Here is a 14,126-nt window from a genome sequence, read left to right as displayed (position 1 = left end):
CTGATGAATTAAGGCCTCTGCCACTCCTCTGTGTACATCCTGGCACTACTCTGCCTGACATACTTATTGCGTATATGCGGGGAGTACAATACGCTTCACTACGCTTAAAACAGTATTTGTCTAGAACAGCAGCAGGTGTGTACTATTGGCTGTCCTTTCACAGTATATAGGCCCTTGACAGATTAACAGGTACAAAATAGTTCACTACTTAGATGTACGTATGTGGTATGCACATATGAGGGCAGAAAAATGCTCTACAGTACGCTTAAAAAAGTACTGGGGTAAAACACCAGCCAGTGATTACTTTTGCCTGGACTTTCACAGTATGTAGTAGACTTGTGCACGACCAAAAAATTCGTCTATTTTCGTTTCGTACATATTCGTATTAAAAAAAATTCGGTTCTGTTGCACATTCGTTATAGAGTAATTCGTTTCAATCTGTTTTCGGATGCATCCGTACATTTTCGGATCAATCCGAAATATATTTCGGATGCATTCGTTATATCACACCCGTCCATTATTTCGTACACATTCGTTACATTTGGCGCATTCGTTACATTTGGCGCATTCGTTACTTCAGACATATTCGTTATTTCGGCCGCATTCGTTTTACTTTCGAATTCGGCAAATTACATTATTCGTTTTATGTTGCTGTATTCCTAACGATTAACGAAAACAGCCGAAGTAAAGTTAGGCCAGTTCAGTCAGGGGCTCAGAGTTTTTACCCAGTGGCCCAGATTTATCAAACTGTGTGAGAGAAAGAGTGGAGTGGTCTGGTCTCCCATAGCAACCAATCACAGTTCAGCTTTCACTTTACCAGAGTTCATTATCTGACATGTGATTGGCTGTTGTGGTCACTCCCCTTTTTCTCTCACACAGATTGATAAATCTTGCCAGCGTGTACTGAGAGTGAGAAATTGATTGTATTGTGCGTAAATTGTGTGAAAAAAACAATGTCTGGAATGAGAGAAATTGTGTCTGTGGTGTCTGGGAGAGAGGATGGTGACGGTGAGCGTGCTGTTGTGGATGTGAGTGATAGAGCATGTGTGAGTGAGCGTGCTGTTGTGGATGTGAGTGATAGAGCATGTGTGAGTGAGCGTGCGGATGATGAGTGTAGTGGTGGCGTGGAGAGGAGAGGAGAGAAGAGGAGGAGTAAAGTCCGAGCATGTCCAATCGCAAGACAAAGTGGTTGGGCAATATCGGACTCTGGCAGTGGCAGCCACACATCTGAGTCTGAGAGTCTGCACTCAGTGGGAGTCCCACCAGCCAAAAAACAAAGAGGGCCGAAATTCACGGAGGCAGAGAACGTAGCACTGGTGGCTGCTGTTAGCACAGAAAAATCCGTGTTATTCAACACGACAGTGGGTACCCAGGAGAAGATGGCCGCCTGGAGCCGGGTGAGGGAGAAAGTGTCCCAAGTTGCAAGTGGCACAGCGGACAGGACAGTTCTCAGCATCAGGCATCGGTGAGTAAATATTTCATTATGATATCATCATCAATGTGTTGGCAAAGACATATTGCAAAGCATAAACTCTGCTGGTCTTGGTCTAGGACAGGTATACCATTCTATAACCTTTATTGTTTGTTACACATATGTCCTTTACATACTAGATTTGTAATTACATCTAGTGTATACCGATGTATCCGTGGATTCGCCCCTAAAGCAAATGCTCCATAAGTGGGGAACCACCTTTCTTGCAAAAAAATAGTGGACTTGCTCATCTGCATAACTACCGGTAATTATGTATGCGTGACATGAGGATACACATATGAGGGGGCAATTTTTTTGTATTCTGACCCCTATAACTTTCTTAGTTCTCCTTGCACCCCGGTCTGTAGTTTTTGACAGTACCGTTTTTGTTTTAAAGGGGTACTCTGATTGAAAACTTTTTTTTTTTTTTCTTAAATCAACTGGTGCCAGAAAGTTGATCAGATTCCATAAACCTTACAGTACGTATTAAGTTGCTGCTGAATTCTACATAGGAAATTCATTACTATTTGTAACCCAGAGCTCTCTGCTGATATCACAAGCACAGTGCTCTCTGCTGACATCTCTTTCCATTTTAAGAACTGTCCAGAGTAGGAGAAAATCTTCACAACAAACATATGCTGTTCTGGACAGTTCCTAAAATGGACAAAGATGTCAGCAGAGAGCACTGTGCTCATGATGTAAGCAGAGAGCTCTGTGTTTGAAAAAGAAAATAATTTCCTCTTTAGCAGCTAATAAGTACTGGAAGGAATAATATATATATATATATATATATTTTTTAATTAAAATGTACACATCTGCCTAATTTTCTGGCACCAGTTGATTTAAAAAAAAAGTACCCTTTTAATGTGACATTTTTTTTTATGTATTTTTTGTAATTTTTTTTAAGTCAGGAGTTGCAGTTAGTTACTACAACTACCATCATGCCCTCATACATGTGGCTCATCAGCTGCTCCAAATGAAATTCCAACTCCCAGCATGTTGGACTATACTAGTATATAGTCCATAGGTCAGTGTTTCCCAACCAGGGGTGCCTCCAGCTGTTGCAAAACTACAACTCCCAGCATGTTGGGAGTTGTAGTTTTGCAACAGCTGGAGGCACCCCTGGTTGTGAAACACTGACCTATGGACTATATACTAGCATAGTCCAACATGCTCAGATTTTTAGTTTTAAAACAGCTGGAGGCACCCCTGGTTGGTAAACACTGCTATAGTATATTTTGCCATTTTCCGGGAATTGAAGGATTGGTTTGAATAACTAGTAAAGATAAAGAGGATAAGTCTGACTATATCTGTGTAGTGTGGTATAAATGCAGAAATATGAGCATTGAAGCAAAAGAACAAAATTGTTTCTCAACAAAACTGTTTATTGTCATAAAACGGAAATGGTATGATAAACTTGAATAAACTATTTTATGTAAAACCCAAACAGGTACTATGACTGCAGGGCATCAGTCCTCAAAAAAATAAAAAAGCAGCAGCAGAGGAGGAACATCAACTTCAAGAACTGGGAGCTGGAGTTGAAGAAGCACCTCCTGCCAGAGGCTCAGACATCCGAGGCAGAGAGATCTGGTGAGTAAAATTATATATATGATTAATTACGTATTACAATAATATTAATTGATAAAACAACAAGAAAATAAAAAAAATAACTATTAGAACTTATACAATAACTGTATTACTATATATTTGTATTTTTCCCCCCTAGCTCAATAATGATTCTTAAAGGGGTACTCCAGTGAAAACCTAAACCTTTTTTCTTTTAAATCAACTGGAGGCAGAAAGTTAAACATATTTGTAAATTACTTCTATTAAAAAACTTAATCCTTCCAGTACTTATCAGCTGCTGAATGCTACAGAGGAAATTCCTTTCTTTTTGGAACACTGATGACATCACGAACGCAGCGCTCTCTGCTGACATCTCTGTCCATTTTAGCAACCATGCATAGCAGATGCATAGCAGATGTATGCGAAGGGCAGCATGGTGGCTCAGTGGTTAGCACTGCTGCTTTACAGTGCTGGGGACTTGGGTTCAAATCCCACTAAGGTCAAAAATAAATAAAGTGTGATAAGTGTTATAATAACATCAGCAGAGAGAACTGTGGTCGTGATGTCATCAGAGAGCATTCCAAACAGAAAAGAATTTCCTCTGTAGTATTTAGCAGCTAATAAGTACTGGAAGGATTAAGATTTTTTAATAGAAGTAATTTACAAATATGTTTAACTTTCTGCCACCAGTTGATTTAAAAGAAAAAAGGTTTTCACCGGAGTACCCCTTTAAAGCATTTATGCTATTTGTAATGTTGGGACATGCAGATGTCAGGGAATCTAGTCTACCCCGTTGTTGTCCTATACAGTAACCCCCCGATATGCGATGGCCCCGACATATGATCAAATTGACATATGATGGCCTCTTAGAAGACCTGTGAAGTGGACCCGGAGCAGCGGGACAGCATCGGAAGCCCCTGGGACTGCATCGGGAGTGGTGAGGACGCGGTCTGGAACGGCGGGGACAGGTGAGTACAGCTTCCTATACTTAACATTGCACGGATCCCTCAACAGGGATCCGTGCAATGTAAAGTATAGGACAGTGGTCTACAACCTGCGGACCTCCAGATGTTGCAAAACTACAACACCCAGCATGCCCTGACAGCCAACTGTTGTCCGGGCACTGCAGGGAGTTGTAGTCTTGCAACATCTGGAGATCCGCAGGTTGAAGACCACTGGTATTGGAGGTTATACTCACCTTTACCCGCCACTACGGACCGTCACCGCTGCCCTGGATGTCACCTGCCATCGCTGTCGCTGTGTCCCCGACGCTCCGGCAAGGCCTCTGCTTCCTCGGCATCCTCGCTCTCCGTCGCCGCCATTACGCCGCTATGCAAGCCACTCCTATTGGATGACAGGATGGCATGCACAGCGATGTGATGACAACGATGGAGAGCGCTGACGATGCAGGGGATCCTGAAGAGGACGCGCCGGAGCCCCGAGGACAGGTAAGCTATGTTGAGAAATGGTCACATGATTGAAAGCCTGGAAATAGAGTGATCTACGGCCACCCCTTTCCTTTGGCAGCGAGTCAAAGGAATGAGACACACTGTAATGTCATCTTTTGACATGTCCACACAACTCGTAAATTTGTATTTTCTAATTCTATATTGATAGCAATGTGGATATTATGTAAATTACTCAGCTAAATTGCCTATTGTGATAAAAAGCATGGTTAGCTATTTGCAATGGTGTATATTTGTAGTGTATAATGGTGTATAACATTTATAGGGTTAGATGACAAATATACACCAGTACAATAACTTAATTATTATATTGTTAAGCCTTAGGGAGAGTATGTTGTGTATCATGTAATGGTCAACAACACAACTGTTTTCAGTCACTTGATTTTTATTTTAAAATACTTTTTTTTAATTTTCATTATTATAATTTTTTTTTAGATCAACAAGGCCAGGCTTCATTAAGGAGTCACCATGACAGTTCCCCACCATCACCTGTCCTGTCACATTTGGAGAGCCGGAGTGAGGTTGAGGCAGATGATAATGTGCCAGTACCTGAGGAGGACATGGGCCAACCCCTGAGCTCAGCTGCCTGTTCACCAGCTATCCACAGTCCACCCAGTCCACTATCTCCAACCCCAGCACCCGCATCTGTCCCAATGGACACGTACCTTAGGGTACTCCAAGAAAGGGACAGGTTGTCCAGGGAGACGAGGCACCTTGCACGGGAGATGCGACGCTTGAATAGGACCATGCACCAACTTCACCGACGGCAGGCTGACGACATCCAAGTGATGTTGGCCCGGGTCAGCCAGCAGCACCTTCAGGCCACAGCACAGCTAAGGGTGGACCTCCTGACGGCAATATCAAGAATCAGCCAATCACCTCCATTGGCTGACACCAGCAGCAGCAACAATGGGGCACCTTCACAAACCTAAAAGATTAAAGAATCATTATTTTTAGGCTGGTTGACAGTTTTGTTATGTTAGAAATGTTGGCAATGTTTAGGTTTATTGTATTACCTCTGTATTCTATTACCAAAGTTTCATGTTGACTTGTATATTGTAACCTCATACAAAATGGTGCCAAATCCTTCCTACAATATAAACATGCAATTGGTATGATTATGCTGGCTGATTGTAGACAGCAGGCATACAAGGCTAAAAATGATGATTACAGTTGTTATTTATTGCTACATTTGCATTCAAGGCCTTTGCCATCAAAATATTAAAAAAAATTGTAGGTAAGAAAAAATTGATCTCCTGTTGTGGTGTCTACATGATTGATGATAACTTTGATAGCAGAGCACAGATTCCACCAGTGCATGAAATGTGTATTGCAATAGTAACTCTAATTTATTATTATTTACCTCAACAGTTGGAGAGGTGGGGTCCTGAGGCATTGTGAACCTGGGTGTAATGTCCGTTTATTTGTTTTTGCATTTTCCCGTTTCAGGCCCTGTTCAGACATTGTTTTTCATGCATTATATGTTTTCTGTGCTTTTCTTCCAGGCGTGGAAGAGTTAAGCCTTTCACACATGTGTTAGGCGAGTGTGTTAGCCGAGGATAGGGGATAAGATGTCTGATCGCTGGGGGTCCCAGCAGTGGGCCCCCGCGATCAGACATCTTATTCCCTATCCTTTGGATAGGGGATCAAATGTTTTTCCCTGGAATACCCCTTTAAGGTACTAAAGCTATACATTTATTACACTGTGACTTTTAATATGCTGCTGGGATCTGTGCTCCATTTAATAGAGGTCACTTAAGTGTCAGATGCATTGTAAAGCACTACTGTCATTTAAGGGGTACTTCGGCGCTTAGACATCTTATTCCCTATCTAAAGGATAGGGGATAAGATGCCTGATAGCGGGTTTCCCGCCGCTGGGGACCCCTGTGATCTTGCACACTGCACACCAGTTAAAATCAGTCCCCGGAGACTGATTTTAACTGGGGTGCCGCATGCAAGATGAGGGGGGTCCCCAGCGGCGGGATCCCCGCGATCAGGCATCTTATCCCCTATCCTTTGGATAGGGGATAAGATGTCTAAGTGCCGGAGTACCCCTTTAAGAAAAAAAAATTGTCATTTACTTACCACTGATTTGCTGATCTCCTTTACCACATAAATGGACGTCCTTGTTGTATCCACAAAAATGTCCACTAAATGTCCACTAAATCCTAAAAGAAGGAGGGAAAGATATAAATTAAATAGAAATTATTAGCATTCTAAATGTAATGTTAGGAGGCTAAGAAGAAAATTGACAGACCACTAACCTGTTTGATGGTGCTGTTCACTTTCTTAACTTTTTCAAACAACTGATAACACAACGGGATCCAACATTCCAACTTGTAACCAAGAACTTCAACTTTTAACTTGAACTGTAGAACTCATAACTAATTGGTGTCAAAGCTTAGGGCAGGGTATCCCAGCTTGGGCATGTTTACTTTAAGAAAAGTCATCTGCTCCATGAGCTGAGGGGCCAGCTGTGAACGCTGTGGGCAGAGAATATTGCCAGTGACTGAAAATACCCGTTCACTTTGCACAGAGGTTGGGGGGCAGGATAGGAGCTCCTGGGCCACCATGGAGAGAGCAGGCCAAATTGCCCTCCTTTCATCCCAGTACTTGAGACTATCCGCTGTAGGTGCCAGATGGGGTTCAGACAAATAACTTTTTACAGTCTCTGCAACCTTATCTCTGGGTATCCTTGAGGGTTGTCTGGTGTGTCCGACCAAGGTTTGCAAAGTTTCTGCCCAAAAGTCAGCAGCTCTTGATGAATGTCCAGCAGTGTTTGTGATGGATGATGATGATGACATAGCAGGCTCATCCTCCTCTTCTTCTTCATCATCCTCATCATCCCTCTCTGACGGCACAACCAAGTGTCTTTGCCTGTCACACACCCTGTTGATTAATTTCTCTCTCCAGCCTGTTAGGGAATTGGCTTGGAGTGCCATTTTGCCCTTAATTCGGGGGTCACACATGGTGGCAAGCATCAATTCAGGGCAAGCATCAGTGAGCTCTGTGATCCTCCGGTTTAATTGTCCATGCAGTCTCCTGACAAGTGTGGCAACATCAGGTACTATGTATCCTCCAGGCAAGTTTTCTCTATGGTTGAGGATGGCATCCATTTTGTTAACAAGATGGGTAAAGAGGGGGATGACTTGAGCCAAGCTTGCACTTTCTTGACTTAGGTTTTCTGTGGCTGCGCGAAAGGGGCTTAGTACAGTCACCACCTGAGCTATTATTTTCCACTCCTCCCTGCTAAGTGGTCTGGCCACACCGATGACATGCTCATGTGACATTGCATGTATAGCTTTTTGTTGCTCCAGAATTCTTTCAAGCATGTCCAAAGTAGAATTCCACCTGGTGCTTACATCCTGCTTCAGGCGGTGTTGAGGAAGACCTGCCTTAATCTGCTCCTGCCTGAAAATGTGACTGTCCTTCACACTTCTATGAAAATGGCCTGCAATTTTCCTACAGGAGTCTAACACTTCAGAGAGCTTTGTATTGCTCTCAGTGGTGTCATCTATACCTGCCTTTACTACAAGATGGAGGACATGGGCGGAGCATCGGACACCAACAAATTTGCCATCCCGCAGTGCTTTTAACATATTGGCTGCCCCATCAGTGACCACAAACCCCATCTTCGCCTGTGTATTTGCCTGCTCCCCAAGCCACTCTGCCACCATTTTCTGTAATGCACGGGTTATGTTATGCGAGCTGTGCTGCTCATCTAAAACCTCTGCATGCAGTAGGAATGAGCAGTGCCCCTGATTTTGTTTTTCTACAACACCAGCTCCTGTGCTTCTTGGCCCTGATGTAATTTGGGCTGGTTCCATTACAATGGGCTGCCACCAGTGTGCTGTTAGTGATAAGAAGGCATGCTGCCCACTGGGAGCACTCCACAAGTCTGTGGTGAAATGTACTGACTGTCCTGTGGCTCTGCCTAGCTCCTGTTTTATTAACTCCACACAAGATTTATGTAAGGAGGGTACTATACTGCGACTAAATGTGGTACGGGATGGAATTACATACTGGGGTGCAACTGCCTGCATTAGACGTTTAAACGGTTCCCCCTCCACCATGTTAAAGGGAGCTCCCCCGACGGCTATGAGCTCGCCAATGAGGCGGGTAATTTTACGGGACTGCTGTCTTGAAATCCCCCTGGAATGAAATCCACTAAATTGATCCAAGGTGGGCTGTTTTGCTTGACTGGGGTCAACAGCTTCACCTCTGTGCCCCTTGTCCAGGTTATGTGAGCTGATGGTAGCACTGGAACTAGCACTTGCCCTTTTTTTACTGGGTGGAGGTGACAACAACCCACTGTCTTCTCTTAACAGGACTGGCTTGTGGTGTGTGCGCAAATGGTGATTCATGCCAGAATTAGTCAGATGCCCAATAACTCTACCACGACTGACTTCCCTGCCACATAGCTTACATTTAGCTGATCTACCATCACCAACTATTGAAAAATGCTCCCAAACTTTAGATTTCCGGCTGGAACTGGAACCGGGTTGTGCAGATGGGGCATTTTGCAGGAGGGGATTGCTTTTGGAAGCTGGAGGCCTTGTACTGGGGACGGTGGCACTACTTGAATGGGAGGGTGGTGTATCCATTACAACTAAAGAGCCAGAGGATGATGGTGGTGATGATTCTGGAAGGTCAGTTGTAAATAGGAGTGGCGATACAGGACTTTGATATTGTTCAGGACTGGACACATCATGAATGAAATCAAGGGGTACCTCCTCTTCTATGCTTCCAATGTCTACACCTTGAAGAGGCGTACTTAAATGCATTATGTCCATGTCTGATTGTGAGCCCTGCTTCTTGTTTCCCTCTCCTTCTTGGTGTCTAACAGATTGCGAGACATTAAGGGCCACAGTAGCAGCACTAGTGGTGGCTGTCTTATTTTTTTCTTGGATATGATGATGAGTATGGCCACTTGATGAAGCATGGGACTTTGCTGCAGGCCTTGCTGCTGATCCTCTTTTGTAAAAAAGTGCAGGTGTTACCTTAGCTTGTTTGCCTGTTGTCTCTGTGCCAGAAGCCAAGTTATCATCAGGTAAACCGTCCATTTCTGCAAATCCAGTGACTCTCTCCACACACTGCAACTGTAACACCACCAGCCAGTCTCACAGGACTACCTCACAACTGAATAAAACAGCCTTACTGTCTGCAATACAGTAGGGATTGAATGGAATAAGCTAATTGGCTAAAAGTTACCATATGGTACCATGTGACAATGAACTCCGATCATATGACCTCCTAAGGACCAATTAAAAGAATGCAGAATTATTACTTAACTTTCGTTTACGGACAACGAATGCATTCGTTATTTCCCGAATGATTCGTTATTTCACGAATGCATTCGTTATTTCCCGAATGTTATTTCCCGAATGATTTGTTATTTTCCGAATGATTCGTCATTTAACGAATGCATTCGTTATTACCCGAATGCATTCGTTATTCCCCGAACGATGTTATTTAACGAGTGCATTCGTTATTCACCGAACGCATTCGTTGTTCACCGAAGGTATTCGTTGTTTGGCTGTTCGTATTATCGGCGCTATTCGGAGATGCTCAAGATGTTTTTTCGTTCATTCGGATCGCTCCGAATGTACGAAAACGGTAATTTTCGTTAAATATAACATTCGTGCCGAACCGAATTGCACATGTCTAGTATGTAGGCCCTTGACAGATTAACAAAATAGTAGACCACTTAGTTGTAGGTATGTGGTATGCACTTATGAGGGCAGAAAAATGCGCTACTGTATGCTTCTAAAACGATTTGAGTAAAATACCAGCCGGTGATTACTTTTGCCTGGACTTTCACAGTATGTAGGCCCTTGACAGATTAACAGGTACAAAATAGTACACCACTTAGATGTAGGTATGTGGTATGCACTTATGAGGGCAGAAAAATGTGCTACTGGACGCTTCAAAAATTGTTTCAGAAAGACACAAGCCGGTGATTACTTTTGGCTGTCCTTTCACAGTATGTAAGCCCTTGACAGATTGACAGGTACAAAATAGTACAACACTTAGATGTAGGTATGTGGTATTCACTTATGAGGGCAGAAAAATGCGCTACAGTACGTAAAAAAAAGTGCCCACAGCACCAGCAGTACACAACAATACTGGAGCACACAGTCACTGTATACTAAACCTAAAATTGCAAAAAGACTCTCTCTCAAATACTATTAGGAATCGACTGCTGGGTATGGATTATACCGTCTACAGACTGGTATAACTAGCAGACCAGTTGTAATGGAACAAAGACACAGATTTCCCCCCAAAAAAAATTCTCCCTCCTGTGAAAACCTTTCTGCAGTTGAGGCAACACACATCTCTCTGCCTTTCTGTAATACAATACTGTTCACAGTGACTGAGGGGTTAATCACTGCAGTAAGAATTAATTTTTGTGCAAAAACGCTGTGCTCTGTGTCCTTCAGAAGGCTGAGGTGACTAAGAGGTGAAACGCTGCTGCAACAAGCTTTTCTCTGTAATACACACACAGAGATGTCCTTCCTATTTCTCTGCAGTGTAATGAATGAAATGACGAGCCAGAAAATGGCTGCCGAATATATAGGGCTGTGACATCACAGGGATGACTGACTGCTGATAGGCTGCATTCTTCATGTTATTCAGGCTCATCCCGCCTATCCGCATTCCTGCCTTGCCAGCGTTCCTTGCCCTATGTACTGACATGTTGATCTGCCATTTTAGATGCCCTGGAGCCTGGACCGCAGTAAATGGAGTTTAATGAAGCAATTCGCGCAATACAATCGTGGCGATATTCGCATTCGTTGTGAATCTAATTTTTCATGAAATTCGTAATGAATTTGGATTCGTCAGCTTTGATTCGCTCATCTCTAACAATGATCCCAAACACACCGCATGGGCAATGGAGGAATGGCTACGTAAGAAACATTTCAAGGTGTCCTGGAGTGGCCTAGCCAGTCTCCAGATCTCAACCCCATAGAAAACATTTGGAGGGAGTTGAAAGTCTGTGTTGCCCAGCGACAGCACCAAAACATCACTGCTCTGGAGGAATGGGCCAAAATATTAGCAACAGTGTGTGAAAACCTTGTGAAGACTTACAGAAAATGTTTGACCCATTGCAAACAAAGGGTATATAACAAAGTATTGAGATGAACTTTTGCTATTTTCCACCATAAATTGCAAATAAATTCTTTAACCCCTTAAGGACTGAGCCCTTTTTCACCTTAAGGACTCGGCCATTTTTTGCAAATCTGACCACTGTCACTTTAAACATTAATAACTCAGGAATGCTTTTAGTTATCATTCTGATTCCGAGATTGTTTTTTCGTGACATATTCTACTTTAACGTAGTGGTAAAATTTTTTGGTAACTTGCATCCTTTCTTGGTGAAAAATCCCCAAATTTGATGAAAAATTTGAAAATTTAGCATTTTTCTAACTTTGAAGCTCTTTGCTTGTAAGGAAAATGGATATTCCAAATAATTTTTTTTAATTCACATATACAATATGTCTACTTTATATTTGCATCATAAAATTGATGAGTTTTTACTTTTGGAAGACACCAGAGGGCTTCAAAGTTCCGCAGCAATTTTCCAATTTTTCACAAAATTTTGAAACTCGCTTTTTTTCAGGGACCAGTTCAGGTTTGAAGTGGATTTGAAGGGTCTTCATATTAGAAATACCCCATAAATGACCCCATTATAAAAACTGCACCCCCGAAAGTATTCAAAATGACATTCAGTAAGCGTTACTTCACAGGAATAGCAGCAAAGTGAAGGAGAAAATTCACAATCTTCATTTTTTACACTCGCATGTTCTTGTAGACCCAATTTTTGAATTTTTGCAAGGGGTAAAAAGGAGAAAATTTTAATTTGTATTTGAAACCCAATTTCTCTCGAGTAAGCACATACCTCATATGTCTATGTAAAGTGTTCGGCGGGCGCAGTAGAGGGCTCAGAAGGGAAGGAGCGTCAAATGGTTTTTGGGGGGCATGTCACCTTTAGGAAGCCTCTATGGTGCCAGAACAGCAAAAAAACCCACATGGCATACCATTTTGGAAACTAGACCCCTCAGGGAACGTAACAAGGGGTAATGTGAACCTTAATACCCCACAGGTGATTCACGACTTTTGCATATGTAAAAAAAAATAAAAAAATTTACCTAAAATGCTTGGTTTCCCAAAAAATTTACATTTATACAAAGGGTTAAAGCAGAAAGTACCCCCAAAATTTGAAGCCCAATTTCTCCCGATTCAGAAAACACCCCATATGGGGGTGAAAAGTACTCTGTTGGCGCACTACAGGTCTCAGAAGAGAAGGAGTCACATTTGGCTTTTTGAAAGCAAATTTTGCTCTGGGGGCATGCCGCATTTAGGAAGCCCCTATGGTGCCAGGACCGCAAAAAAAACCCCACATGGCATACCATTTTGGAAACTAGAGCCCTCGGGGAATGTAACAAGGGGTTAAGTGAACCTTAATACCCCACAGGCGTTTCACAACTATTGCATATGTAAAAAAAAAAAAAAAATTTTACCTAAAATGCTTATTTTCCCAAAAACTTTACATTTTTAAAAAGGGTAAAAGCAGAAAATACCCCCCAAAATTTGAAGCCCAATTTCTCCCGAGTACGGCGATACCCCATATGTGACCCTTAACTGTTGCAAAGTGAGAGCGCCATGCGCATTTGAGGCGTAAATTAGGGATTGCATAGGGGTGGACATAGGGGTATTCTACGCCAGTGATTCCCAAACAGGGTGCCTCCAGCTGTTGAAAAACTCCCAGCATGCCTGGACAGTCAACGGCTGTCCGACAATAATGGGAGTTGTTGTTTTGCAACTGCTGGAGGCTCCGTTTTGGAAACCGTGGCGTACCAGACGTTTTTCATTTTTATTGGGGAGGGGAGGGGAGGGGGGCTGTGTAGGGGTATGTGTATATGTAGTGTTTTTTACTTTTTATTTTATTTTTTGTGTTAGTGTAGTGTTTTTAGGGTACAGTTGCACGGGCGGGGGTTCACAGTAGTTTCTCGCTGGCAGTTTGAGCTGTTGCAGAAAATTTGCTGCAGCTCAAACATTCAGCCCGATACTTACTGTAAGCCTCCGCCCATGTGAGTGTACCCTGTACATTCACATTGGGGGGGACATCCAGCTGTTGCAAAACTACAACTCCCAGCATGCGCTGACAGACTGTACATGCAGAGAGTTTTAGTTTTGCAACAGCTGTAGGCACACTGGTTATGTATCACGGAGTTTGTGACCTTACTCAGTGTTTCAAAACCAGTGTGCCTCCAGCTGTTGCAAAACTACAACTCCCAGCATGTACGGTGCATGGTGTAAGGTGACTGCTAGGAGTTGTAGTTTGCAACAGCTGGAGGCACACCTCGTGAAACACTGAGTTAGGTAAAAAAAAAAACTCTAAGTTTCACAACCAGTGTGCCTTTAGCTGTTGCAAAACTACAACTCTCAGCAGTCACCGACAGCCAACGGGCATGCTGGGAGTTTTAGTTATGCAACCAGCAGATGCACCACTACAACTCCCAGCATGCACTTTAGCTGTTTGTGCAAGCTGGGAGTTGTAGTTATACAACAGCTGAAGGTACACTTTTCCATAGATAAAATGTGCCTCCAGCTGTTGCAAA

General features: G+C 42.9%; 2 protein-coding genes across 4 annotated transcripts; one reads left to right on the top strand and one right to left on the bottom strand.

The window, feature by feature from the left end:
* Positions 1–361: 361 nt before the first annotated feature.
* LOC130275826 (uncharacterized) lies at positions 362–5,435 on the top strand. Its single transcript, XM_056524305.1, has 3 exons — positions 362–1,465; positions 2,922–3,061; positions 4,939–5,435. Exons 1-3 carry the CDS (start codon positions 954–956, stop codon positions 5,433–5,435), a joined length of 1,149 nt encoding a protein of 382 aa, XP_056380280.1. The 5' UTR covers positions 362–953.
* Positions 5,293–10,136, bottom strand: LOC130275825 (zinc finger BED domain-containing protein 4-like). 3 transcript variants are annotated; one of them, XM_056524303.1, is made up of 4 exons: positions 6,768–10,136; positions 6,589–6,671; positions 5,520–5,593; positions 5,293–5,431 (listed from the first exon to the last, which is right to left on the bottom strand). In XM_056524303.1, exon 1 carries the CDS (start codon positions 9,564–9,566, stop codon positions 6,888–6,890), a length of 2,679 nt encoding a protein of 892 aa, XP_056380278.1. In that variant the 5' UTR covers positions 9,567–10,136; the 3' UTR covers positions 5,293–5,431; positions 5,520–5,593; positions 6,589–6,671; positions 6,768–6,887. The 3 variants fall into 3 exon arrangements, with proteins under 3 accessions (XP_056380278.1, XP_056380279.1, XP_056380277.1); XM_056524304.1 differs by lacking the exon at positions 5,520–5,593 and having other exon boundaries at positions 5,295–5,431; XM_056524302.1 differs by lacking the exon at positions 5,293–5,431 and having other exon boundaries at positions 5,470–5,593.
* Between the last annotated feature and the right edge of the window lie 3,990 nt (positions 10,137–14,126).

The sequence above is a fragment of the Hyla sarda genome, chromosome 6, assembly GCF_029499605.1.
Source record: "Hyla sarda isolate aHylSar1 chromosome 6, aHylSar1.hap1, whole genome shotgun sequence".
Classification (NCBI taxonomy): Eukaryota; Metazoa; Chordata; class Amphibia; order Anura; family Hylidae; genus Hyla; species Hyla sarda.
This window is presented reverse-complemented; position numbering and strand designations above follow the sequence as displayed.